A 13,979-nucleotide genomic window follows, 5' to 3' on the forward strand; every position below is an offset into this window, starting at 1 on the left:
GTTTCAAGATTTTTATTTTATCTGTAAACGAGCTGAAGCCATATGCATACTAAGCACTACTCCTCGAATGGGATCGCGTGTCTACCATCGCTGGCAATAAAGCACACCAAAGAACATCGAACCGCTTCCACAGTTAAAGACAGTGAGGCAACAGCAGCAAGCGGGGTATGCAGGGACTACCCTCCACTTGTTTCTGTCGCGAGAGGAGTGGAGGGGATCGTATGAGACTTCGTTCTCTTGTCTTTCTGTTGATGACGATATCGACGATGTCGGGCCCCGGGAACCACTTAAAACCTGGTGGGCCTGAAGGTCATGTAAACATCTAGAAAAATAAAGGAGTAATTAACGATGTATTAGATTGTGGTAGATCAGACCCGCCTATGCTGGATTGTGCCAAGCAATTAGTTTAAGGACCGCTATTCCAGCTGACCCCCGCGACCTGCACGCGCGTTCACAGTTCTTGAGTGAAGTTGAGCGTAGAGCAGGGGGCACGTGCCCCGCGGCCGCGCGTTGCACAACCACCGCCAGCGCTCTGCAACCTGCATACTCAATTACAAATTAACGTTTAAATACATAGAGACGTGGCTGTGTGTGTGTGTGGGTGTGTGTGCGTGTGTGTGCGTGTGTGTGCGTGTGTACCTACATACATAGTACATACTGAACGTACTAACATTACATTTATTCGTCACTCAACTTGACTTATTGTGGGTGAAATCGTCTGCCGCTATCAATTACAATTAAATTGATTGATTGATTTTTATATGACTAATGTCATTTTTGTAATATAATCATAGACCTATATAGTAGGGACACGACATATTGTTCTATACGTACAATTGCTTATATAAATAGCACCCATTTTGAAGGCACACACATAAACATATATCTATCTCGTTCTTACTCAGCACTTTAACTCGCAGGAAAACAATATAACAGTATTTCAGTGCGTACATAAAATGAAACATGAATATACGTAAATGTCTCCGTCTCCGTCTAATGAGGCCGAAAATCCGCCATGTTTAGCGCGCCAAATGTCATTGTCACGTCAGTTCGGCCGTCTGTTTTGGGTTGTACATTATTTATTGACTTTGATATCGATTTAATATGATTGCTTATATAAAATTTCTAATTTTATCATGCTTAAAACATACAAAAATAATAATTAAAACATATTTTATAGGATCTCAAGAAAGTCGATGCCCCAAAACTATTATCTATATATATTTAAATTCATTATGGAGCCCTCATCCGAAAGATAGATTATACACTTAATATATTTGAATCCGAAATATCGGACACCATTTTTCGGTCCGAATCTATTCATCATGACACTAATCATAAATACCTCTTTAAAATATGTCATCAAAACATATTTAGACATTCTGTTTAGATATTTCGGGAAAAAGGCTACCGACAAAATCTCTTCGGAACTATTTAAATAAAATAGTTTTATTCCGCAATGAGTAAAACACTATTGTAAATTCGTTAAATATTTATTAATTAAGTGATTTTAGAGAGGAAGTCACAAGGAATGACGTTTGTAATTTCATTAACGAATAAATGTTCTGTAGGTGTTTTTTTTTTATCAGGCGGTCCCTTGATAAGTTTAAAATTTGCATGCGGTGTGGTAGTGCGGTGCACCTTCCTTGAGGTGCACTGCGGTAGTGTGTTACGGACTTTAGGTCAGCAAAACAATTAAAATAGATTGTAATAGTCTAAGAAAAACACGTACTCAAAATACGATAACATTCAGCATGCTAGAAATGGACTGATGGCACTGTACTATGCCATATCTTTATGTTTTGCGGCAAACGACAACTTTATAAAATCAGTGTAGCAAATTTTAAAAATCGTCATATCGTTTACTTGGAAAATTTGAAGCACGAACTCGTCTTAGATTTCACATAATATCTAAATCACATCATCTTTGCACATAACAATATACTTACTTCCTATTAAAGTATAAATTCTACAAATACATTCATACTCAACAATATTTAAAATAAAATAAGCCAAGAACGTTTATCGATAAAACCTACTAACATTAAAATTTTCTGGGCAGCACTAAAGCCGCCATGTTTTGTGGCCAGATGACGTCACAGTGGCACGAATTTTTTGTTGACGTTTCATTTCCATAGGTTTCCTACTTCAGTGAATATAATACATGAAGCTTATGAAAATTTAAACACGCTCAGGATTTTGTGTGTTATTCTAATATTACGCATTTTTAACTCAACAGATTAGAAACGAAGACTGGATTGAAAGTTGTAAATAGTACCCGAGAATCATGATGAGAAGGTCACTCTACCTCATGGCGTTTTTCGCACTCGCGGGGGTGCACGCGGCCCCTGCCCCGGAACCGAACCCCCAGCCCGACCCTGCGGACGACAAGCCGGAGATCATAGAGATCATCGCCCCCGCCGCCAGCGCACAGGTCTGTACCCGCGCCTGCACCGCCACTTATGTTCGTACTTCACATTCGACACGACTATGCCGGGACATGCTCACGGACGACTTCCAACATGAACTAATAGCGTCGTGTAATAAAACAATACTCGTTAAGATAGTGATTTGCGTATTTGTTGGTGGCAGGACTCATTGTGAGTCCAGCCGGATAAGTGTCATCGTCCTAGTTATTTCTGCCGCGATGCAGACATTCTTTCCAGTTTGAAGGGTGGGACAGCCATGTGCTATATAATGGAGTCTTCACCCAGAAGAGGTGTCAATCAGAATGTAATACTCTCCATTACCACTCAATGCAGTAACCGTTTAAGAGCCGGTTTCGGTTAATAAAGTAGTAGCGTTAATTTGTAAATTTTAATGAATGCAGTGGGATTTCGGTGGAGGTGTTAATGATTCAAGGAAGCTTTCTGTGGCAGCACCACCTCCGCGAGATAAGCGGCGCGCGAGTCTGGCAACACATGCACTTTAAATCGCAAGCGATGCTTAGAGCGCTCCGTGGCCGGATTACAGTGACACCTACCTACCCAATTAAAACTAAAGTGGCTCTAAAATGTATCTACTCTTCTTCGCATGTAAAAGTCAAAAGTAAAAAGTCCAATTACGTAATTTGAAGATTAGTGATACGGTCAGCAAATATTTTGGAGCGCCACTCGGTATCGCTCGAGGATGACGGACGCTCAGCCTCCCAGCGGCGCGCTGTTTGTCTGGTAGTGGACCCCGCCAGTCACTGACTCCAACTCTACAAAATATCAAAACTTCAAGAAAATAATTAGAAGCACATTAATCGCCATCTACGACCAAGTCTCGTTTGTAAGACAGTCGTCTTATTATTGGTTTATAAACGTTCCTTTTACTATTACAATGAGAATAACGAACTTGCACTTTGATTATGGTAAAAGATTCCATAAAATCAATTTCTCTATCCACGATTTTAAACACACCCACTCGACATACTCTTCGTTCGCGAAACAAAATAATTAATTATGAAATATGTAATCGTGTGCTACTAAAACACATAACTCTAAAGTTTGATGTAATATCTAAATGTCAAATGAATTTAAGAAATGTCGTAAGAGATCTTCGATATTTCGTAAGAGCCGCTCGCTCGCACGCCTGTCGCTAATCGCCTACCACTCATCAATGTCTCGATTACCTAATAACCAGGCTTTGTTGTAATATCGTTGGACATTGTTTTATTTTTGACACGACCTCAAGGTGATGAACCCTTGACTCCGTGAAGCAAACTAACAATGCTTTAATGGTACATGAGTACCTATTGAATTGTGATTGAGCATTAACTAACCAGCGAATCAATGTTATCTCACACAGCTTACGATAATTTATTGTTAATTTATATTTTGTTTGTTTTAAAATCGTACTGTCTAATTACTAACGTCACACTGACGAGAAGAGAACATTCAGTTGAGGGGGTTCATTGTTTACGTGCTAATAATGATAATATTGAGTAAGTAATAGAATGTGCTACGGTCATCAGATTTGTGACGTGAACGGCTCAAAAAATCAAGTTTGAAATTGGTTGGTGTCTTGTTTCAGGAGACCCTCGCAACCCTGAACCTGGGCGCCCCCGGCTCCGAGCTCAGTGAGAGGAACAAGCGCACCATCGGCATCCTGCGGCAACTATTCCCCTCCCTCACGCAGGTAACCACCTCCCCCTCTGTCGTCCTTCTCACTATAACTAAGCTCTGGTTGCTTCCATGAGGAACAGCAGGTCTAACAAATCGACTACAAGCGTATTGTTTCTCAGGCCACGAGCTAGGTCGTAAGGGCGGTGTATGTTTTAGATAATCGATCAGAAAGTACAGCAAATAACGAGTTTCGTGCTCCAAACATTCGGGCCGCTATTCCTGAGAGCGTTCCTAGGAGGGAACCGGAGCGCCGGCAACACGGGCGGCGGCAGCGGGACCGTCGACCTGGACGATGACGATGACGACGATGACGACGATGACGACGATGACGAGGAGGCGGTCACCTCCACCACCACCACGACCACCACCACCACCACCACCACCACCACAACTACGAGCCCCACCACCACGACCGAAGAGCCTGCGTCGCGCAGGAAGCGGGCTCTGTTCTTCCTGCCGGTATGCGCCGCACTAACCACAGCCTGCCTCGAAGCGGCAGAGCCCTTGTCATCGCATCGTCACTCCATCGCATTGACGTCACCGATCACTCACTCACTCCGACCGCATTCTTCTTCCAAGTTGTCGACTCGGCTCGTGCACATAGTCAGTTAAACCGCATGAGTAATTGGGACAATTGCACGGCCGAGGTCACGCGACGACCGCGGTCATCCATTACCGCAGCGGGAGCTCGCAGCACCAACCTACGCAGCACGGTGCTGACCCTCCCGCTCCGCCCGTCACCGACCCGCTGCAACGCGCCATTTCGTGCCATGTTGTATTCATTAATACACACATTATACATTAGACGTGAGCTCGCACACCTGGGCTCTCGTCACACCGCGACACAGAGACAGTCGCGGAACTAACGATCATGGCGGCCGCTGTGGGTTCCGAGTGTGAAGCTTTGCGTTTTGTTTGCAGAACTCCATAGCGGAAGAGAACCTGTTATCTGGGGCGGAGTCCCAGCAAGCAGAGGTTCGCGTTGCGTTCGGCGAGAGCGGCAGTGGGCCGGGCGCCGCCGGTGCGGACCAGCAGGGAGCCGCGAGCGAGGACCAGCAGACCGCCGCGCAGACCAACAGCGCCAGCATCGACGAGATCACTCTCGACGACGCCGACGGCAGCGAGGAGAATAGGAACAAGAGGTACCCACGGACCGGACACTCAATAATTACTCTTACATAAATATCTTGACTAACGATGAGCGAATCATATTTAAAAGACTAAAAATCATTCCTGGTTATTTACTCTCTTTACGACTAATAACTTTACATTCGTTGAAAACGTTACAAAACCTATCGACAGGTAATGCAATTGAGAACAAAGGCCTTGCGCTCTCAGTGCAGCCAACATTACAAAACAATTTAAATACACACAAAACTCACGTTCGAGCTATTCATAGCTCGCTTTAGAAATAATTAATTTCACGCCATTTCAATAAACTTGTAACGGCAGTACAAAATTATGTAAGATTCCTAGAACACTCGTAATGTAAAAACATCACAATAGTATGACTTTCATTTTAAAATAATTTGAACAGCAAGACGGCGCACATTGCGATCGGGAGATGACCCGGCTAATGTCACTATTACAATAATGTTACATTAACAAGTGGGTTGCGGCCAGGAGGTCAGACCACAGCGTCTCCGCGTCTCACGGCTGTCGCTACATACAGACTAAGAGTACCATTCTAGGGCAATCACTTCGTCTAAATAATGATAATAATAATGGCATGCAATGCAATACAATTGAGTTTTTCCGATAACTTCTCACGTTCTAGTTTACACAGCCAGGCATGTGCGCAGGCAGCCGTGTAGCCGGTGAGGAGCGAGGTAGGTCAGCTGTGCGGTGCCGTGCGCGTGGCTGGCTTCAAACTCTGCATTTTGAGTTGTTAACGGCGCAGCTCACACTCAATAATTGTTGTCTACTTTCAGGTTCTTGTCGTTCGGAGGGGCAGGTGGCGCCTCTGGCGGCGGCTCCGGTAACTTCTTATTCGACATCGTCAGGGTAAGGACACGAGAACACATGTAACGGCTATCTGTGCACCCGCACGACCGACTGTTGTCTAAACCTCTACCTGAACATTACGGTATATCATGTTACAAGTCATATTCGAGTTTTCTTCGAGAGTTCTTAAGAAAAACCTGTATTCGCTGTGGCACGGACATCTACATAGAACCTCTCTAAATAACTATGAGGTCATCGACCCAGTACTTGCACGCGAGTGTCTAGGTCTAGTGGTAGGACCTTCCCGTGGTGGCACTGCCCTACTTATTTCAGTAGCAAATGAGTGATAGTGTCCGCAATCAAGAACAGGACAGCTGCTATATAATGCATTTGACCTCATGTGTCAGGGCGGGGACGGCATTCCCGTCGCCGTCGCCGGGTCCCGGCGGCCGCGAGCACCGCACAGACGTACATACTGCAAACTGGGTTACATCTAATATCTTAAGCACATACATTAAGTTTAAAGTAAAGTAAAAATAAATGAAATGAAAGAAAGAAATGAAAACGAAACAGCCCAATTCCACACATTAATAAAGAGATCACACTAGTACATTTTGACCTATCTCATTCAACACTAACATTATATGGTAATATATATTTTTTCCATAGATTCTTCTTTTCTTCTATTCTTCTATTCTTCTATTCTTCTATTATATTTTGTTCTTCGTAATTGTATTTGTTATTTTTTCAGAATTGAGTACTCACTCAACACTGTTGTTATCATTATAAATAAAACAGTTAAAATCGGCTGCAAAAGCGCAAGAAGAGCACGTAATAATATCGTATAAGTCATTCATTACGACCGCACTAGATGGCATTCTGCTACTTTAGAATTTAAATATATAGATCTTAATATATAATTCTTCTGTCCGTGTGTATGTTAGTTAACTCCTCGTAAGCGGTTGGACAGATTTTGTTAACTTTTTTTGTGTGCTCCTGAGGATTCGAGAATGACGTAGATTGATAATTCGCACTACCACCAAAAAATATATATTTTTTAATAAAAGTTTGAAATTTTCGTAACTAAGACCAGTGTATAGGACAACGTCTGTCGGGACCGCTCGTAATTAATATTCGTCTGTATACGTAACGTCAGATTTGATAAACATCGATCGTAGAACTTCTATTACAAAAACATTTGCAATGACGGGACCCAAACCCTTCTACACCCCCGGGTCGAAAGAGAACATCATTAAAATATTTAATATTTCTGCTCTTCCTATCACTTTAATAGCAAATAGGAGTTATTGTGTAAATAGGTACTGATTGACAGACGATGATTCAGGTATGAAATATATTTTGTGAAAATACAAAACAATTGAATATTCCTTTAAAATAAAATGGTAGTTTGGTTTAAAACACGAGATATATGGCGGATCGTTAAATCTAAACTTTCACGGGAAGTAATCGTGGAGGGCTACAACTGCGGCTGAACTACAGATTGAATAAAAAACACAAGCAAATAATGTTCTTGTGTTCGTTGAACGGTCGCGCTTACAAAAAGCGTTTCTAAAAACGTAAGTTTAATTGTTCAAGACAAAAAATCAGCCGACAAAATCATTGTACATCTTGCTGAATCTACCGCTGTAACAAACTTGTCAGCAAAACAAAAGGTTGAATGCTTAACAAAAACACCACACGTCTCTACACCCGCAGAAGCAGCTCTGCATCCGGATTTGATGAGTATGATGATAACGCAACAATCCCTTGAGTAGTAGTAGTAACAACGGACGACATGCCGAGGTCTACTATCCGACTTAAAATATAATTGTGCGGATTGAATTATATATTCTTCAAATTAAAGTTAATCATTCGAGATTTATCGGTTATAGAAAACGCGAAAAAAATTACGAATAATTAGTTTGGACGAGTGGCGGATGTACGATGCGATGCGTCTAAAAAGATCTCTGCTAGCTCTACTGGCGGCAGAAGCATAGTGTTTCCGGACGTGTGGGACGTGTGCACTGCGTACCTACACGTGCACTCTGTGCCGGGGGTGATTAGATATATTTTCAGCGTCCGGCGGAGGCGATGGCGCGCGCGGCCGGCTCGGCATTCCGTTTGTTCGCGGGCACCGACTCGCTCAACGTGGGCCTCACCGCCTCACACACAGCCACACTGGACCCCAATGATCCACAAGTACACACACACCCACACCTACATGCACCACACTACCGATGTAGTTAGAATAATGCCACAACGAACCAGCTTTAAGTAGATATTAGACTGTAGATTGTTAATAATACTAGTATGCTACCCAAAAGTACTTACTAATAAAATCATATAGTGTCGTTCGTCCATGGACGGATTTTCAAAGTAGCAATATCCTCCCCATTGGACTAGGAGGGTGTACTCGCATAACTTAGCACTGCGTTCGTGTCCGATAAATATGTGACCAACGTAGAATAAGCGACGTAGAATTTAAATACACTTTAATAAAAATGTATCAATTCGTGAATATTCATTGTTACACACTCACAGACACACACACTCAAAAACTTGCACACATATATAGGTCCAGACGGACAGCGTTGCGTCGCGGCTTCGTGCCGCGTCATGCCGCGTCATGCCGCGTCGATGCAGCAACGTCTTGTAATCGCTGTTGCTGATTCTATTTTATTGTACATATAAAATGTACTAAAATTTTACTTCATTTTTTTGTACAAATACGTTCTACATCATGCACCTTCACTATCTGTAATAGTTTATGTCTGTCTAATTATTTATTTACTTTTATATTACTAACAAACACACGTAGTCTTGCTTCCAGAAAACACCGTCATTTAGAAGCCGCTGAAGTAGTTAGCTTCAATTCTAATCTTACTTTAATATTGATCGAGAGGAACTCGCCGGACTTTCGATTGAACCGATTGAAACATTTTAGGCTAGGCGAAGCCACCGACTCACAGCCCTGGGCTAGAACCGTCCTGGGTCAGGGGGTGAGATGACCCGCCATCGAGTTGCTTTTTCTCAAGTCGGAGCTTCTTAAGTCTCCTTTTGCCGATTCTCAAACCGACACTCGGCACCTAAAATTGTCAGGGGGCCAGTTCACTAAGTCAGATGGCGATAGTGACAGGTAGGGTTGGAAAGAAAAGGGTGGTTTCTCTCTAATCCTGCCACATACTTCCACAAAATGGTGTACTCGCAGAAATCAGGCATTGCCCGCCACGACTCATCACTCAACAACTCGATATCGATTTGTAGAGAGAGAAGACGGTGCCGCTTCTCCCTCGAGCACGATCGTGCGCTCCGCCGCGTCCAGGTCACATCATCGGTGACGGCACTCTGCCATCGGCTCAATTCCGACTCGATGCGGGTGCTTCTTAAAGCACACAATTTACCGCGTTGAATACAAAGCATGAATTCTAATTTAGCATTTGAATATAAAATGAACATAATACAAGTGTTAGTTAAACGATTGCCTTGTACGTCGGCAGTTGGTAGCGGGCTCGTCGTCTGGCGCGAGCGGCGGTGAGGCGGCCGCCGAAGGAGACGACGGGAGCGCCGCCAAGGGAGACAACCTCACCGAGGGGGTGCCCGGGCCCATCACGAGACTCTTCATCATCGCCAACCGCGGCATCGCCAACCTCATCCAGGACCTCATCCTGCGCATCGCGCAAACCTCTGAGAGGATAGTCAACTTCAAGGCGCGACTCATCACCTCCATCATTTAATGTGTTTAGAACATTGTAGTTAGTTAGTTAGTTAGTGGCTGGTGGGAGCGTCAGCGGACTCGTCCCGGTGGAGGTGTCGGCGGGTGTGAACGCACCCGTGCGCAGTATCAACTCTAACAGAACATCAAGTCGCACTTCTCCTACTCGATGTCGATGTCGATGTCGATGTACAATTGGCAGTCGTCTCCTGTCATTGTGGCTGAGCTATTTTGTTCCTAAAGTAGTTGACAGCTTCTTTTGTGTTTTAAACGTTTTAAACGACCTGGGTGCTAAATATGAACTATGTACACTGCGCAATTGTGCACTGTGCACTGTGCGAAAAACTGATGTGAATTCTGAAAGGAGCTGCATATTGGACTAAAACGTAGTTTATTATTAACTTGAAATTCATTTGTTTACTACTGTATTGAACATTTTGTAATTATTTCCCCTTTTAAAGAGGTATTGCCTTATATTTGTGTCGAATGTTAGACAAGCCGCTGGGAGGCTGGTAGGCGCACACCCCCTGTTTACTAGAGGCGGTTCCACTGACGTGCGTGTGTTATCATTAATGTATTATCTCGTAGTCGGACAATGCACTGCCAATGCACAAAATAAAATCAACTCGCTTCATCAATATTTATTCTATTTATACACAGCAGTAACTACGAAACAGTATTCACGTCATTTAACTTTAAAGTTTCAAAATAAATCTGGCAGTACATTGCTCGGGTAATCCACTTGTGTAGTGAGAACAGCGCTCGGCGTCGCTCGGCCGGGCTCGGCCACGCTCGGCCACGCTCGGGAGCGCTCGGCGCGATTTGTGCTCAAGCTTTTTATACCGTGACAAATATTTTTGATTCGTTTTTATGTTTGTAAATATGTATTATAGCGGAATTTTTAATGAAATAAATAGTTAAATTATTGTTTCTGTTTATTTTTACTCCAACACCTGACCTAACACCATTAGAACAAACACAAAGTTGTATGTATAACAATAGCCAACTTGTTACACTGCGAAGACAATTCTGTGCCATATCAGGAGTAATTATTAAGAAATGAGTCCAGCATCTTTGCGAAACAACCAACGTAACGTCTTCTACAAGTCGGTCCGCACTCGGCGGCGGACCTGCGAGACTCCGGCACCAGCGGAGCTGTTAGCACTGGCTCGCGATGGGCTGTTGTAACACACGCTGGGCGGCGCAGAGGCTTTTTGAAATGCATGTCTCCAATTACGTTCTTGTCACAAGCATATTTATAGTCACTGCAAAAGAACTACAAGATTTGAGAGTCGTAATATGTCGGCCTGGAGACCTTAATGAAACAATCGATTGTGGGTGGCCCAACAAGCGATATGCGGGTGCATACGTAGTCAACTGTTTGTGCCGAGCTTCTTGGGGCGTATCGCGATTATATCAAGTAATTATTATGGCTCTTAGAAAAGTTATAATTTACGAAACGTAGAAGCCATTAAGAACCCGTCCCAAAACACATGTAGGTATTACGAGCTAACAACACGAATGTCGCTGTCGTCTTGAGACAGTTTGAAGTCGCACTTGTATTGGTTCAGCGACGTCCTACCGTCCTCCCTACTAAACAAAACGCACAATTGTTTCAAATCAAATAAAAAAAAAATTATTCAACATAAATGAAAGTACCTACATACTTGTTGAACGTCAAAAAGAACTACCGCCAATTCACAAAAACTAGCCTCCGTCCTGAGAAGAATTGGCAAGAAACTCAGCGGGCATGTCTTTTTTTTTTTTTTTTTAAATATTAGATTTTTTATTTTATTTTAAATATTAGTTTTTTTTAAATATTCATTTTTACAATAAGTAATTATAACATAACAATTATTACAATATTGAAATGCCCGGAGCGAGTAACTCATTCCCACTTTGTGCAATCTTCTAGATAATCATTGACTTTATAGTAAGCTTTATTGCACAGATGTTCTTTAATAGTTTTCTTAAACCTATGTATATGTAGGTTCTGAACATCTTGTGGGATTTTGTTGTACAGGCGCACAGACAAACACCCGAATGAATTTCGTATCTTATGTAACCTACTCATCGGCACAACAAGCTTGTGTTTGTTCCTAGTATTTCTATTATGTATGTCCGACATTTTAGGAAACTCCTCAATATGTTTACGAACTTACATCAAATTTTCAAAAATGTACTGGGATGGCATAGTGAGAACTTTAATTTCTTAATTTTTTTCCCCCAGGGATTCCCTTGAGTGCATATTATAAATAGCACGTATAGCTCTTTTCTGCAGAATAAATATCATTTCTACATCGGCCGCATTGCCCCATAGCAAAATGCAATAGGACATGACACTGTGGAAGTAACTAAAATAAACTAAACGAGCCGTGTCCGCGTTTGTTCACATTCTATTTTTTTACTGCGTATGCTGCAGAGCTGAGCTTACTCGCCAATTTATGAATATGAGGTCCCCACTGCAGTTTGGAGTCCACTGTTATACCAAGAAATACAGTTGACTCCACAAGCTCCAATGATTCCTCAGAAACAATTACATTATTAGCTACTTGTCTCACATTTAAAGGTGATTTAATACATTTTAGACTAAATTGAATACATTTAGTTTTCTTACTATTCAATAATAGGTTATTGATACGGAACCAATGAACCACACACGAAATCGCATCATTCACTTCGTCATAGGCTTGCAACTGTCGTTTAATTTTAAATAATAAAGATGTATCATCTGCGAATAATACGATCTCGTGTCGGGACTCAATAAAACTAGGTAAATCGTTTATATATATTAGAAATAAAAAAGGACCCAAAATGGAACCCTGAGGTTTCACAGTAGAAACACCAGATCGCGGTCACCAATTTAGGACAGTGGTTCCAGAAGTTTTTTTTTTTTTTATTGCTTAGCTGTGTGGACGAGCTCACAGCCCACCTGATGTTAAGTGGTTACTGGAGCCCATAGACATCTACAACGTAAATGCGCCACACACCTTGAGATATAGTTCTAAGGTGGCGCATCGACATCAACCCCACGAAATGCACAGCTGTGCTCTTCAAAGAGGGTTGCCCTTCAGACACTACTGCTTGCATCTCGTCACCATTTAGGCGCGGTAACTCAGTCCTGCCATAAAAATCTTTGGCCAGCCCGTGCCGTGGGCTTCGAAGGCTAAGTACTTAGGCGTCCCTCTCGACAGGGCCATGACATTCGGACACACATCCCACATCAAGTCAGTACGTGACCTAGCCGCATTCCTATTCGGTCGACTCTACCCCATGATCTGCAAACGAAGTAAATTGTCCCTTGATAACAAGGTGACACTTTAAAAAACTTGTATACATTGTGTTATGATCTATGGAAGTGTAATGTTTGCTCACACAGCCCCTACACACATTAACTCTCCTCAGATCATCCAATCCCGTTTCGGTAAGATTGCCGTCGGAGCACCATGGTATGTGAGGAATGTAGATCTACACGACGACCTTCATTTAGCGCCTTTACGTAAGTATCTTAACGAAGCGTCAGAACGCTACTTCGACAAAACGGCGCGACACGAAAACTTTCTTATCGTGGCAGTCCCTAATTACTTATCCGACCGCGATGGGGCAACGCAAAGCCGCCGTCGCCCGAATCATGTCTTGTGTGATCCTCTGGATTCATTCTTGTGCTTTTAGGCCTCTCAAATACCAGCCACCGTCCTCGAACTAGTCGATTACGACGAAGAGTTCGACGAGTGAACTAAACCATAGACACAGCCCATTGAGTTTCTCGCCGAATCTTCTCATTGTGTCGCGATTCCGCTCTTGCTCTTGCTAGGGCTAGTGTTAGCAAATTCTCTCAGGTTGAGCCCGTGAGCTCACCTATCCGTCCAGTCGTAGGTGGGATAGTCCCTTAGGCTACCATCGAATAGGTAGGGTAGAAACAGGCATGGCGGTTCGACACGCGCAGGCGTTCTCGCCGTGTGCCCCGTGTTGTTGTGTTGTTATTCACACTTTTCATTTAAGGAGAGTTTATCCCGGCCACCTAGAACGACTGCGTTCATCAACAATGAGTTTCAAAACATGACATGTCCTACTTTAAACGAGTTTTGAATTCATGACCACTCACCAAGATCTAAATTAGAGAGCTAGGTAAGTAAATTATAAATGAAATGGTGATACTATTATATTACTATGTAGCAGCAGTAGAATAGCAGGGAAGTAATGATGGCGTCGAA

The 13,979-nt window shown here is 42.9% G+C and overlaps 1 protein-coding gene across 4 annotated transcripts in view; it reads left to right on the forward strand.

The window, feature by feature from the left end:
* Positions 1–10,691, forward strand: part of LOC114250740 (uncharacterized) — a 32,099-nt gene extending 21,408 nt beyond the window's left edge. For 3 of the 4 annotated variants that reach the window (XM_028184730.2, XM_028184729.2, XM_089728579.1), the window contains exons 2-7: positions 2,240–2,434; positions 4,018–4,122; positions 4,266–4,568; positions 5,031–5,251; positions 6,041–6,113; positions 9,551–10,691. In XM_028184730.2, coding sequence (XP_028040531.2) covers positions 2,288–2,434; positions 4,018–4,122; positions 4,266–4,568; positions 5,031–5,251; positions 6,041–6,113; positions 9,551–9,787 — 1,086 coding nt within the window. In that variant the 5' untranslated portion in view covers positions 2,240–2,287 and the 3' untranslated portion in view covers positions 9,788–10,691. The remainder of the gene's footprint in view (positions 1–2,239; positions 2,435–4,017; positions 4,123–4,265; positions 4,569–5,030; positions 5,252–6,040; positions 6,114–9,550) is intronic. The other variant, XM_028184731.2, reaches the window with a different exon arrangement.
* The last annotated feature ends 3,288 nt before the right edge of the window (positions 10,692–13,979 follow it).

This window comes from Bombyx mandarina, chromosome 07, assembly GCF_030267445.1.
Source record: "Bombyx mandarina strain Sakado chromosome 07, ASM3026744v2".
In the NCBI taxonomy this organism is placed as follows: domain Eukaryota; kingdom Metazoa; phylum Arthropoda; class Insecta; order Lepidoptera; family Bombycidae; genus Bombyx; species Bombyx mandarina.